The 15,427-nt window shown below is 41.4% G+C and overlaps 1 protein-coding gene across 1 annotated transcript in view; it reads right to left on the reverse strand.

Annotated features, from left to right (window-relative positions):
- Positions 1-210: 210 nt before the first annotated feature.
- Positions 211-15,427, reverse strand: part of LOC133550469 (class I histocompatibility antigen, F10 alpha chain-like) — a 100,971-nt gene continuing 85,754 nt past the window's right edge. The window contains exons 2-5 of the mRNA XM_061896452.1: positions 7,924-8,190; positions 7,346-7,624; positions 5,601-5,903; positions 211-248 (exon numbers count right to left, since the gene is read on the reverse strand). Of these exons, the coding sequence (XP_061752436.1) occupies positions 211-248; positions 5,601-5,903; positions 7,346-7,624; positions 7,924-8,190 (887 nt within the window). The remainder of the gene's footprint in view (positions 249-5,600; positions 5,904-7,345; positions 7,625-7,923; positions 8,191-15,427) is intronic.

Genomic DNA, 15,427 nt, shown 5'->3' on the forward strand with positions numbered 1-15,427 from the left:
GATCTAACACATTTTCATTCTCTGCTAAAAGCCAGTGAGCAAGTCACCAGCGCCGCCCTGGAAAAGAAAAGAGACAGATATGCAAGACTGGTTGCAAACCTGCACCAAAGCTTTGTGACCCGGTTCTGTGATCTACAACTGAAAGACCACGGATTACATTCCTCGTCGACCCATTTAATGGGGAGACAGACTGTTTGAAAGCCCCGCTCGTCACAGATGAGGCTGCGGCTGAGTTGGAGATGATCGACCTTTGTGAGGAGGATCAATTGAAAATTGTTTTAAGGGAAGGGACCGTTGAGTTCTGGAAAAGTGTGCCAATTGAAAAATACCCCAACATCAAACGAGCTGCGCTTGAGATACTGTCCATGTTTGGGTCAACGTACGTCTGCGAGTCTGTGTTTTCTACCCTGAAACATGTGAAATCAAAGCATCGATCTGTTCTGACTGACACTCATTTGAAAGAATTGCTTAGAGTGGCAACAATAGAATACAAGCCAGATTTGAAGAGGATTGTTCAAGATAAGGAATGCCAGAAGTCTCACTAAGCACCATAGTAAGAGAAAGATGTTATTGAAAATGATTCTATTATTGTTTGTGGACTTGCTTGAACTGAGAGTATGTGTGTGTGAGACACACAATGTTAACTGTTGAAAATTACTGATACTATCATGTTGGTGTGGTTATTTTCATTAGATCTGTCTGAGCTGAGGTCTGTGTATGCGTGCATACATGATTAAAATATAATGTTCATGTGTACCCATGTGTATGATGTGGCTCTTTGCAGTAACACCGAAAAAAAAGTGGATCTTAGTCTCTGACTTGTTGGCCACCCCTGTGCTATGCTGTATTCTAAAACCCGATTGAAATGGGGATTAAATATTGTTTGATTCTAAAAAATTCATTTAGCTGGTTACTGATGGTTTTCTCAAACAATTTTGCTAAAATGCATAATTTAGAAATTGGTCTGTAATTATTTATATTTGTGGGTTCACCCCCTTTTAGCAGGGGAAGAACAAAGGCTGATTTCCAGATTTTTGGAATGCTTTTACTTGTTAGACTGAGGTTAAAAATATGCGAGAGAGGCTCAGCAATAAAATCAGCAGCCACTTTTAAGAAAACGGGTTCAATTTGGTCCGGTCCTGCTGCTTTAGTTGTGTCCAGGCTCTTTAGTGCATTGTATACCTCAGATACTGATACAGGTGTGAAGTCACAAGTGCAGGTGCTGCGTCTAATTACAGCCTGTGGTGTATTTGGGATATTAACATTAGTTAAACCAACATTTGACGATTGAGGATTCAACGACTCAAAGAAAAATCCGCCAGAAACTAAATACTCATTAAAACAATTTGATATAGTTGTCTTATCAGACAAAGTACCAGATTGAGTAATCAAAGGACATGGAAAGTCATTTGTTTTCACATGATTTAAAGAAGCGTTTATGGTTTGCCAAAACTTTTTGGGGTCATTGATATGTTTTTTGCATTCATGCAGGTAAAAATCAGACTTGGCTCTCTTAACAAGCGAAGTACATTTATTTCTAAGCTGGCGAAAGCTAAGCCAGTCAACCTCTGTCTTTGTTTTTCGAGCCCTGGCCCAAGCAACATCTCTCTCTTTGAGAAGGTTTCCAATTGCAGCGGTAAACCAGGGATTATTTCGACCTTTAACTCTACATTTTCGAAAGGGAGCATGTTTATTGACTATACGTTGAAATTCGTTATAAAAGTATTTCAACGCTATCTCAATATCATCAATTAAAGCAACTCTGTTCCACTCAAAGGCAGCTAAGTCGTATATAAAAGCTGGGAGGCAAAAAATGTTAATCTCTTTTGCATGTAATAATGGGTTTTGATTTTGGTAGCTTGCAGTTTCCTACAGCTGCAATTGTACAATGATCACTCAAGTCATTGACAAACACCCCAGTACCAGTGTACTTATGGGGAGCCTTGGTTAGAATTAGATCAAGTAAAGATGATTTTGAGGGGTTTTTAGTATTGGGTCGAGTTGGGGAAGTGATTAATTGAGTTAAATTTAGTGTGTTGCATACAGCTTTAAGGTTATCAGAAGAGGAAGTCAACCAGTCAAAATTTAAATCACCAACCAAGAGAAGTTCACTAGTCCACTCATAAAGGATTCAAGAGAGGCAAGGGCTTCAGTGGAGGCATAGGGAGGTCTATAACACCCTACAATTGCGAGAGTTTGGCCATGCGAGAATTCAAGCTGCAGGGCAAGGAGTTCAAATGGTTTAGTGATTGACAGTGATGATAATAAAGTAACATTAAATCTGTTTTTTATATACATAGCCACCCCTCCACCTTTTCGAGGACGATCGCATCGGAAGACATTGTATCCATTTATAGCAATGTCCTTGTCAGAGACTGCTTTACTTAGCCAGGTTTCTGATAAAATAAATATATCTGCATTGGTCCAATAATCAAAGTTCAGATGTCCAAGCTACAAGAGTTGGAAGACCAAGCTAAGGCTAGCAGAGGCCCAGCTTTAGTCAGTCTGAGGCTAAGATGGATCCAGGCCGTGGAAGACGGAAGGCCAAGATGAAGCCAGTCGACTCAGACTGTAGGTAGTGGAAGGCCAAGCTGAGACTAGTATAGATCCAGACTGTGGCAGATGGAAGGCCAAAATTTCAGCTAGCAAAACATCCCCCGGCTTCTGGAGGTCAGAGGCCTCCAGATTTCCAAATCCAACAAAAGCAGTCAGAAATACCACTTTTTCGAAGTAAGCCTTCATTCATCAATTGTTACGCTTAAAACTAGTGCAATTTACTTAAATCGGCTAAAAAAAGAGACTAAAACACATAGAAATTCAGACCACTTTGACAAGCAGACAAACAAAAGACAGTCCTGTCGGCCATCTTGGATTGGACATTCAACATTAACCCAATTTGGAAATCGGTCTGTAGTTATTTATATTTGTGGATTCACCTACTTTTGACGGAGGAAGAAGAAAGGCGGGTTTGCTGATTTTTGGAACGATTTTGCTTGAAAGACTCAGATTAAAAAGCCATGAAAAAGAAAAAGGCAATTAGAAATATTATACATTATGTCCCATATAAGCTCATACACGACACATTCTACAGATAGTGTATAAAAAAAACCTAAATAGTGGAATAAAAGAGGTGAAAACATGTGAAATGGAACAAAGAAAAGTTGCATTGTTGAGTCTAATAAAGCTGCCATGCAGGTTGTTTTCTCTTTAAAGCTGTCATTGCTCAAAAATAATAATGAATCAAACTCAATGTTGTTACAAAGTATTTAAACTAGTCATGGCTCCAATTACGTCACATACAAAATTTGACTTAAGAGTATTTTTATAGGATATTTTATGTTTATCCTACAAAAAAAAGGTTTTTGACTAATGGGGCAAAAAAAAAAACAGAAATGAAGAAGCTGTCACGTACTTGCATGGCTGCTCTAGTTGTGACCCCAAGATGCAGGAGACAGGAGGACGACGTGCGGCTGAGAGCCTTTTAATTCCCACAGGGAGCACAAGGAGGTGCAGCAGGGAAGTGCACAGAAGCATAAGCAGCATACAGAAAAACCAAAGTAACGTTTCACAAAACAATCCTTGAGCCCTGACTGGAGGGCGAGGCAGGCATAAATAGAAGCCAGTTGATTAAAGTAAAAGTACCAATGATTGTCACACACACACTAGGTGTGGTGAGATTTTCCTCTGCATTTGACCCATCACCCTCACCCCATGACCAGGTGTGGCCAGGCTGCCAATCAGCGACAGGTGAGGAGGGAAAAGGGCTCAGGGAGACAAACAGGAAGTGGGACCAAAATAAGAGCGCTGACTAGGAGATAAACACAAACGCAAACAGACCGCGTGACACCTGACGTGACAGGTCGTCACAGAAACGAGGGAAGGATCTGAAATTTATCGAGGGACTTAAGTGTTGAAAGTAAAAATAAATGTTTGACTTATTTTTGAGTGGGGCCCGTTTGGATCCTAATAATTTCAGTTTTACAAGTTTTAATTGTCATTGCTAAAAAAAAATAATGAATTAAAATCGATGATGTTATGAATTATTGACATATTTAAGATTGCAATTACGTTGAGTGAAAATTATTTTGTGCTTTTGCCATAACAAAACAAGGTTTTGACAAAAATGGCGTAAATTATGAAAAAAAAAAGACTGATAAGGACGGATAAACCTGAAATTGATTTAGTGATTTAAGTGTTGAATGAAAAAATACAAACATAAATAAAAATGACCTACTTCTACCATTTTTATGACTGAGACTCTTCCTGGTCCCCAAGAAAGCAGTGCGAGGCGAGTGGAGAAAAAACGGATTTATTGACAGAGATGTGACACAATGTGATATTGATCATAAGCAGCGGCCATTGAAAGAAAAGAAGAAATCCTCGTCATGACGTCAAGGCCATGAAACGTGCGATTTTACAGCCACCAACGTTTGATCTTGAAAGTCTTTTAACGGCCAAAGAAGAATACATGGAATAGCGTGAGGAGCAGTCGGACGAAGAACAAAGCACATCTCCATCTCATCTCCGAGTGTGATGACGTCCCTCAGCGATGGAGACATCTCCCTGTGTTCCAGTGCACAAAGCATCCTGGAGGAAGAAGACCACTCAGCACATTCCCGACAGAAGCAGGTGAATCCAAGTTGAACATCATCTTCACACAAGAACATTTGGAGGTGCAGACAGTCCATGTGAGCTTACTCAGCCTTCAGCCGCCTGCACGTTCTCGTCGAGCTCCACGCCGCCGTGGCGAGCTGCGGGACAAACGCAAACGGTGAAGGAAGAACATCCAGAAGGTGCCTCGTCACTCACATCAGATCTTTGAGGTGTGACTTGGAAACATGACGAGTCAGCACACTTGATGTCTCATTTGGCTGATCCTCATCATGAGGACTCCTGTCAAAAGTGAGATATGCCAGACTTTGTATTGCGTGTGCTCACAGGAGGGACTTTTATTGTGAAGGAGTCAGCTCCAGTTGGGCTTTTCCGGCTAAACTTGTAACAAAGGTCCACATCAGACCTCCATGTGAGTGACGCTTCACCACGGCTTTGTTTCTTGCGGCTCAAAGAAAAGATGTTTTACTTACCAGCTGGATCGTACTGGGCTGAAATGAAAGAGAAACAAGGTGAAGTGGACTTTTCCCCTCACGTCACGCCGTGTTTCTACGTGAGAGTGTGCGCTCTGTCTCTGTGGATCTTTGAGTGTTTGGCTGGAAGGCAACTAAAAGATGGCCGCACCTTTGCAGCCCGGATGAAAGCATCAACTCACGGCCTGGACCGAGTGCACCGAGAAGAAGAAGACAGAGGACATTGGCGTCCCTCACCTTGTCTGTTTCTGTGACGCCTGACCATGACCATGATGATGATGATGATGATGATGGCCGCCACAGCGAGGACCGCCGCCGTGGCAGCGAGGGCGACGCTCAAGTTGTCTGTGGAGAGCAAAAAAGCACAAGTGGAGTGACAAAGCATGAAGAGGAAACCTTCATGACTACTTTGCATGCAGACGTCAAGCGTTGTCATGGTGACATGGATCAATAATGGTGACAGGTGGACTTGTGATGGGAAACATCTCCAACTAAATGTGTCTTTCTCACCTTCATGGCTTGCGTTGCTCAGGATGCTTCTTCTCTCCAGCTTGGTGACCAAGTCCTCCTTGACGCCTGACAGCTGAAACACACATTCGTACTTGCCCTCCACGTCGGCCGTCACCTCCACTTTCAGCGCCACCGACATCTGGAAGGTTCCGTCGTGGTTGGGGAGTATCTCTCCGTGCTCCACGTCCTCGAAGATCTGCTCGCCGTCTTTCCTCCAAAACAGGTCGGCACCGTCGGGGTAGAAACCTGTCGCCATGCAGCTGACCGGAGAGGACGGCGTCTTCTGGAGCAGGAACACCTCTGGAAGCTCTGCACAGGAAGTGATGTCACGTGTGAACACAGGACAACGTGGGGAGAAGGTGTGGATGGAAAGAAGGTGTGGACGGAGGTAAAAATGGAGAGAAGGTGTGGATGGAAAGAAGGTGTGGACGGAGGAAAAATGGAGAGAAGGTGTGGACGGAGGTAAAGATGGAGAGAAGGTGTGGATGGAGGTACAGATGGACAGAAATTGTAGATTAAAGTAAAGATGGAGATAAGGTAATAATGCAGGTAAAGATGGAGAGAAGGGAAGAATGGAGGTAAAAATGGAGAGAAGGTGAGAACGGAGGTAAAGATGAAGATTAGGTGAGAATGATATAAAGATGGAGAGGAGAGAATGGAGGTAAAGATGGAGAGAAGGAGAGAATGATGTAAAGATGGAGAGAACGTGTGGATGGAGGTAAATATGGAGAGAATGGCGGTACAAATAGAGAGAAGGGGAGAATGGAGGTATAGATGGAGAGAAGGAGAGAATGAGATAAAGATGGAGAGAAGGTTAGAGTGGAGATAAAGATGGAGAAAAGGTGATGATGGAGGTAAAGATGGAAAGATGAAGAGAATGAGATAAAGATGGAGAGAAGGTTAGAGAGGAGATAAAGATGGAGAAAAGGTGAGGATGGAGGTAAAGATGGAGAGAAAGGGAGAATGGATGTAAAGATGGAGAGAAGGTGAGAATGGAGGTAAAGATGGAGAGAAGGAAAGAAAGAGAGAATGAGGTAAAGATGGAGAGAAGGTGAGAACACAGGTTAAGATGGAGAGAACGTGTGGATGGAGGTAAAGATGGAGAGAATGGAGGTAAAGATGGAGAGAAGGGAAGAATGGAGGTAAAGATGAATAGACGGTGAGAATGGCGGTAAAGTTGGATAGAAGTTGAGGATGGAGGGAAAGACGGAGGGATGGAGAGAATAAGGTAAAGATGGAGAGAAGGAGAGAATGATATAAAGATGGAAAGAAGGAGAGAATGGAGGTAAAGATGGAGAGAAGGAGAGAATGATGTAAAGATGGAGAAAAGGTGAGAACGCAGGTTAAGATGTAGAGAACGTGTGGATGGATGTAAAGATGGAGAGAGGAGAGCATGAGATAAAGATGGAAATAAGGTTAGAGTGGAGATACAGATGTAGAGGTGTAGATGGAAGTAAAGATGGATAGAAGGTGAGGATGGAGGTAAAGACGAAGAGAAGGAGAGAATGAGATAAAGATGGAGTGAAGGTGTAGATGGAGGAAAAGACGGGAAAAAGGTGAGGATGGAGGTAGAGATGGAGAGAAGGTGAGAACAAAGGTAAAGATGGAGAGAAGGTGAGAATGAAGGTAAAGATGGAGAGAAAGTGAGAGAAAGAGAGAAGAGTATAAAGAGACAGGGTGTAATGTCAGTAATGTTCCTATAGGGGGAGTGCTAACAAGTTAAAAGGTGAAAGTACATGTTGTGTTTCTACCTGTTCTCATTAGGACCTCCTTCCCATTGTTCACATACTTCTTCAAGTAAGAAGGACAATACTCAGTGTAGTAAAACTTAATGTATTCTAGTAGATGTTTGTTCTGGTCCCACTTGAGTTTGTCGGGGAAAGCTTGTTGTTTTGCTGCAGTAAATGTCCATGTCTTCATGTCCAACGATATGTAATCTTCTCCATCATAACCTTGCTGTTGCCAACCTTTAACTTCATCAGTCTCATCATTCCATTCACATCCAGACATCCTCTGGAGAATGTGAACACCTGAGACACACACAGTGTTGTAAAGCAGAGTGACACACACACACACACACACACACACACACACACACACACACACACACACACACACACACACACACACACACGCGCACGCACGCACGCACACACGCACGCACACACGCACACACGCACGCACACACGCACGCACACACGCACAGTATTAGTGTAGGTTATTATGGGATGGACAGAGACAAGTATCAGTGCAGTAATGTGTGTTTACTACAGTATAAAAAGAGTACATCAAATACATTTAAGTAGTAGAAAGTTCAACATAAACAAACCTCCAGTTTGGTTGAAACGCTTCTTAAGAACTTCAAGGTTGTGTTTAGCCCTCAACTCATTACCAACACTGATCTCTGTTAGTCTCTGCCAGTATTTTGGATCCTCTGCTGTGATTTTGTTCATCCAGTCCTGTTTGGCTTCTGCTTTCCTGCTGTTGCTGTCATAGTGAAAAATCTGAACTCCATCAACATAACCAACCTCCACATACTCTGGGAAGTTTGGAACTTGAGAGGACGCAGTGTAGAAATACTGCAGCGTGTGAATCACTGAAAGAAGAAAACAACAACAGGATGACTTATTATTATTTTGTTTCATGTTCAACAATCTTGCACTGTGAATATTTTAGCTCCTTCCGTCTTCAGTCGGGTCTTAAAGTGAACATCAAACACTGCTAGATATCACAGTCAAGACTCACATGTTCTATGACAAATACAACACATTAATAATATTACTAACATCTGTTGACAGTTTGAACATTTTGAAAATAAACATATATTTTCTACAATGGAGGCTGAATAAAAAGTACAACAGAGTTGAACACAACCTGTTCTGCCCATTTGATGTCGACTCTTACTGACATCTTGTGGCGGGGTGATGTTACTACACTTGATTAGTTTCTGACACTTCCGTGTTTGAAGATTTGTGTTCGTTCTTACAAGCCTTGGAAAAAATAAGTCTTTGAACAAGAAACACTAAAGTGAAAACAATAAAGAGCCTAAACTGATTTATCTGCTTCTGTAACCTTCTTGGAACATTTTTAATTTTTAGTAGGAAAAAGGGAAAACAATAAAATGTTAAAAAAAGAACCAGGATTAAGTAATAAAGGGCTTAAATAATACAACAATAATTTAATTAATAAGTAACAGAAACTCTCAGAAGTCAAATAAGTGAAGGCACAAAGAGGATTTATGAGTAAAATATTAATAAACTTATAAAAAGGACTTACCAGGCGTCACGCTGTGCATTTGCACGACCAGAAGAAAGAATAAAAACAAGTTCATGATGTCAGCGCGAAACAAAAAGATGTTTGCCACTTTTAATCCCGCAGAGAAAGACAAAAGTGACGAACACTCGCTTGACTCGCAAACAGGAAACATGAACCAGGAACTGTCGAGGCTCTTTTTATAATACTCCACCTGAGCCAATGAGGAGTCAGCATTCTGTGACGTCACAGTTAGGAGAGAAAACGAAACGCTATTCTGCACAGAAAAGTGGCAGCAGTCAACTGACAAGAAGTCTTCTACTGGACTCACTAGAGAGCGCCCCTTGTGGCCACGTCAGGTAAATGCTTGTGTGGCTTTTCTGGGAAATCACGTGACTTGACAACAAAAAGGTGAGTCAAGTTGGCCGCCAAACTTGGAGAGAAAAGAAAGAAAGAGGAATGAAGGTGAGATTGAGAGTTAAAAGTAATGACAGGGCTGGAACATCCGATCAGTGATCGTATTGTAGTCCTCTCAAGAAAGCATCAATACAAATAATGATTGATAGACATAAAGTCGCTACACCGCAGGACATCCTCACTTCTTTTTATTTCACGTCTTAACTTTCACCTCCGTTATGTCTCCCAAGCGTGAGGCGTCCCTGCTGGGGTAACGGGACACGCATCTGCCTCGCATGGGTTCGATTCCCGGCCAGGGTTGCATCAGGAAGTTTCATCCTGAGTAAAAAAGTCAGCAGAAAGCCTTCATGAGATGGACTCGCTGTGGCCAAAGTGCTGAACGTGGGGGAAAAGTGTGAGGCAGACGCTTCTGCTGGCAGAATATCAAAGAAAGTGAAAGTAAAAGTAGACACGGTAAAGCCAAACATTGAACTCGATGGTGATCATTTTTATTTTTATTTTGTCGTACCTGTCAAAGGTGAACACACTTATCCACGTAGGTGAGTAGTAACGAGTTACATTTACTTAGATAAGAAACACAACTTTTACTTTGCTATATAACATATTCAATATATGTATAAAAATATACATTTAGGCCTCCACTCAGGCTTCATCCCAGGGACCCCAAAGGATTTTGGTCAAAAAAATATTTAAAATGTGTCATTATTTTGTATTATTATTATTCCAGGTTTAAATCTGTAGATCAACATTAGGTCTATCTGTCAATATAACCTTTTCAAAGATTTAAGTTGTATGCCCTTTTTGTCAAAGAAAACCCTGTTTTGTTATGGAAAAAAACACAAAATATGCAATAGTTTCCCCTAATAGAATTTTAAAGTGGAATATTTGAGAGTATATAATAATTGGAGCCTTAAAAAATTCAACACATAAAAACATTGATTTTAATTTATTATTATTTTTTAGCAATGACACAAAAGAAAAATCCTACTGAAATTATTGGAGATCCAAAATTGTCCTACTCATTAGAAATAAAAAAATATATATTTTTTTACTGTTAACTTTAAACACAATCATCTTCAGATGAACTTCAGATCCATCCATCAAGTATATATATATATATTATTGGTGTTTTTTTTTTTTTTTTATATGGCAAACACAAAACATGCAACATTTTCCCCAAAAAATATCTCAAAGTGGAATATTTAATGTGGCGTCGTTGGAGCCTTGAATAGGTCAATAATCCATAATGACATTGATTTTGATTTATTGTTATTTTTTTAGTAAACAACAGCCTAGATGGCAGCTTTGTGTTATTAGAGTAAACATTGCAACATTTTCTTGTCACATTTCACCTGTTTGCTCTTTAATAGCAATTTTTTTTTTTTATTGTATTTTTAGAATTTGCTTTGGCCATTACAAAATTACCCGCGGGCCGCAAATGGCCCCCGGGCCACACTTTGGACACCCCTGTACGAGGATGACGGAATGCAAAAACAATAACACATGCCCTTCTTGTTTATGATTTACTTTTTAAATTTGATCTCAGTTCTGTACACTGCTGCTGGAATTTTTAATTTTCCTGAGGGAACTCTACTGAAGGAATCAATAAAGTACTATCCTTCTATCTATCCTCGTTCATCCATGCGGACTTGGCTCTCTTGGTTGCTTTGTTGGGTCTGCTCCTGTCTCCGGCCATACTCCCCCCACCACAGCAGACGTTGGCGTGGAACACCACAGAGTGTATATGTTTGTTTTTTGTTGTTGTTTTACTTTTGCGTCTGGTTGCATCAGCTCTCATCTTTTAAAGTCTTTAATGTCCTTTGTGTTCTTTGACGTTTCCCTCTTACACACGTTTATGTGTGTTATGGCTATGAGGTTTGTTTCCCTTGGCCTCAGTCTGGACCCCCTCTACAGGGGCCCAGATGTTTGCTGTTGCACAGGCATGGGATAAAGTGTGTAACTTTTTGTCTGTAATATACATCATTGCAGTTTTTTTTTTATTAGCATGGATGTAATCTAGGAACAACATTTCATAATTAATATCCAAAACCCCTGTAGCGGTAAAGTCCTATACTTTTACTGCTACTGGTTGCCGAATATAAATGAAGCTAGTTCAGACGTGTGCAACCGGCTAATAATTGAGGCCCAGAATTGTGTCCATGTTTAACCAAAATATTTACTAACATAAAGTCACAATTATATAACACACTTTGTTCAAAAACGGAAAATACACGGGAGCAAACAAACACTAGCCTGGCACAGTCAAAAACTGTTGTGCCTCTACTCAGCAACACCTGGGCAAGATCCTGACTCCTCCCTAAATATCCAGGCACTTGGCCTTGGAGCCAACCCCTTGAGTGACGTCATCAATTTGACAGACAGAAAGTGTATTTGGCTCTAACACACCAGCCCCTAATTGCTGCTGGCGTGACGAACAGAGCGATTTAATTTGGAATCAATAAAACAAAAATAGAGCCATAATACCAAAAACAAACACCTCTTTCTTTGGTTTTCATGTTCCCTTTTGCAATAATGCAGTTAATTTACTCAATACCTTCACCTAGAAGGCATATCTTTGTAACAGATGATAATCCTTTTTGTTTGCAGACAAACTTTTTTCATTTGTCCACTTTTGTCGCTCTTGTAGCAACGGTAAATATTCGTGAAACCACCTGTTCCAAAAAAGGTCAGCGATATATTGACTCTGCCTCCATTTCCTTATGCACATCCAATACAGGTGATCTATTACCAACAGTACATGTAGACTGTAGCTGTCTTCTTTTCCTACTCCTGGCCATCAGCTTTCTTCGTCACCTTGGGGGTAGGAGAGCTTTTTTTTCTTCTCAGTTTCCTCCTCTTCTTCTCCCAAAGGACTCTCGGGGTCGTTTTCTTCCTCCTCTTTCGGGGAACTCTTCTCTTTTTGGACTTGCCATAGTCGCTGTCCTCGTCATCTTCCACCATGAAGTCTTCATCACTGCCAGACTCATCAGGATCCAGGTAAGCTTCCTCTGGGTCATCCTGCTCTTCATCCTCACGGCCTCCGTCACCCAGAAGGATTTCCCGCTGTTTCGACACGGCCTTGGAGACTGCCTGGCGTATTGTTCGCATTCGACTGACTTTTCTTTCACCGTCACTGTCATCTGCGCTCCGTTTTCTTTTTGGTGTCTTCCTGCTGGGCTTCTCTATCTTGGGCTTCTTTTCCTTTTTTGACATATCCTTTTGATCTTTGGATCCCTGCTCATTGAAATCATGCATGTACTGGTTCATAAGCGGTTCCTCCAAACTGTTAACGATTGTGCGGTTAACAGTAACTGTGGGGCTCCCATTATGCTTGTTATTGCCTTGTAATGGCCCATTAATCACCCACCCCAATAGGGTTCTGACAGCATAAGGTCCATCTCCGTGGCTGTTAATCACCTCCCGTGGTTCCATTCACTTTGAGGCGTTGGTACCAATTAACAGGTCCACGTTGGCAGTTATCCGAGGAATTTTAATGCCTTGGAGGTAAGGCCACTTATCAAGTTCTGCCTCACCAATCAGATTGTTAGTGTACACGGGCATCTGCCTTTGAGTGAAGACATCAGGAAGCTGAAAAAAACTTACTACAAGTAAGCTGAGAGATTTCCAGACCACTGCTCGGGACCACCTTACTGTGCCCCAAGGTGCGCAAGTGGATTTTTGTTTTTCGGCCTTCTGTGTTCAGCCTGTTCACCAATTGTTCAGAACAGAAGGTCCCTGTGCTTCCTGGATCTAGGAAAGCATATGTCTGGACTATCTTGCTGCCGTTTGAGTACTTCACTTGAACGGGCAGGATGGGTAAAATTCCATATTTGCCAGCCCCTGTATGGCCACAAGTTGATGATGTAGTGCAAATATCTGCTTTTACCTTTGGAAGTTGGCTATTTTCTCCACTTTCCAGATGTTTCCTGTCAATATGTAGCACTTTGGGATGCGTCTTGTTGCAGTAAGAGCACGTGATGCGCCTGTCGCAACTCTTGCTCAGGTGCCCTGTGCACAGGCAACCAAAACACAGGCCTTTTTCTTTTAGAAAGTCAAGCTTTTCCCTTTGTGCCTTATTTTCCAGTATTGGACAGTCCTCCAATGCATGTTCACTTGTACAGTAAAGACAGGAGGTGTTCACAAACGTATTGAGGTTTAACGACAACTGTCACATGAGTTGCGAAACTGTTCCTTCTGAACTGTGATTTGCGTTGATGTATAGGCTTGGGTTTGGTTACTGCTTTATTTCGAAGGATGTTTTGAATGTCGCCAAAGACAGGATCCGAAGCAATTCTGACTTGCTGTTCAATAAATTTCACAATGTCTGTGAAACAAGCACGTCGCCTTTGTTGGTCAACAATGTCGGCTGCTTTTCCTCTCCACTGCTCCCTTAATTTGTGTGGCAGCTTTTGTATGAGCATCTTCATGCTAGCTGGCATGTTGAGTTTGTCCAAGTACTGCAGCTCATCCATGGCATTGGAGCATTCTCGCAAGTACAGTGCGAAAGCTTGGAGATTTTTTACATCCTCAGACTTGATGTTTGGCCATGCCATAATTTTGTCCATGTAGGCTGCTGTTATTTTTGAAGGATTTCCAAAGTGTTCCCTTAGTAGGCGTTTTGCTGTAGCATAGCCTCTCTCTGTAGGCATATAGAGGCAACTGCGCACCAACTCTCTGGGCTGTCCTTTGGTAAACTGCTCCAGATAATACAAGCAGTCACCACGATCATTGCTACTTTCCCCAAAACCCAACAATTAAAAAGTTATTCAGGAGCGCTCCGTATCTTCCATTGTGTACGCGTGTTTGTCAACATGTGTGCGATGACAGCCTGTGCGCTACCTGTCAGTACAACACCCAATCAAATTACAGCCAATCCAATTACACCCGCGTTGTTTTCGTCACACAGCATTCATCCAATCAAATTGCAGGAAAACCAACAAGGAAGAGCTTTCAAACAACAGAAGAATAAGTGAATAAAATTATGCCATAAAGTGTTTCGTTCGGGTATTAAAAGTACGACTTGGTCAACAAAACAGGAATCGGCATATGCAAAACATGCGGTTGGAAGATTACAGACGGAGACGCAACAACTTCCAACTTCGTTCGACATTTGAAGTTGCACAAAGAAGGGTACGTTTTGAATGTAAGCTAACGTTTATTGGTTGAGTAACGTAACTTTTATTCGTTGTGTAGTTAAATGAGTGAGGCTGTAAACTCACTGCTAACGTTAGAACCATAGACATCTTATAAGTAGACACAGCATCATCGAGCGCTACTGCCTATTGCCGCTGACGTGACGCGCGGCCGCCATCTTGGAGTGGTGATCCGCTCCACTCAGGGCAATTCCTTTGGCAGGAGCAATGAATTGTCAGCACATTTAATTCATATTAACTCACTTCAAGATGGCGGCCAAATTGCTTGCGTCACAGCAGCCAATTCTGCGTCTACTTATAAGATGTCTATGGTTATAACGTCATTGCAAACACGGCAATCTGTTGCGTCCACTGCAGATGTTACCTTATTCATACTTATTGTCAAGTGATTTTTTTTAAGCAGGGTTGCATGAGGTACCTACACATAACGTTACGTTAATGAATGTATCACACACAGTAACGTAATATTAGACGGCGGTCAGCAGCACCGCGTATTTTAGCCACCTACAAAAAGACAAACATAGTCAAATAAAGGTCAGTTAAAATGTATACTATATTAAGAATATGTGTACATATTGCATAGGGCCCTGACATCTAACAAGTACAGCACTGTTCAGTGTTATGTTCATGTATTTGTGGTTTTTCATGTGTACACAGACATAAACACATACAGTATGAGATGAGATCAATGAGATAAGGTGACAACATGACATAAACTGCTGATGAACTAGTTACAATGCAATATTCCATGGAAATACAATGTTAACACTTTTGTGCAAATAAGTACAGTTGCACTTGTTTTTTCAGATGTGTTTGTACTGTAAAGGAATGAGTTAAATGTTTAGAATAACTGGTTAATAGTGCTATTATGAAGTGCAATGTCAGCACTGTTTTTTTTAATAATAAATACATACAGCGTTTTAAAAGCATACACAATCTGTGTACATATATTAGTCTGTGGTTAAAAAGACTTGAAATGACTCGAAACCCAAAATGCAGGACTTGGGACTT

This window comes from Nerophis ophidion, linkage group LG04, assembly GCF_033978795.1.
Source record: "Nerophis ophidion isolate RoL-2023_Sa linkage group LG04, RoL_Noph_v1.0, whole genome shotgun sequence".
Taxonomy (NCBI): Eukaryota; Metazoa; Chordata; class Actinopteri; order Syngnathiformes; family Syngnathidae; genus Nerophis; species Nerophis ophidion.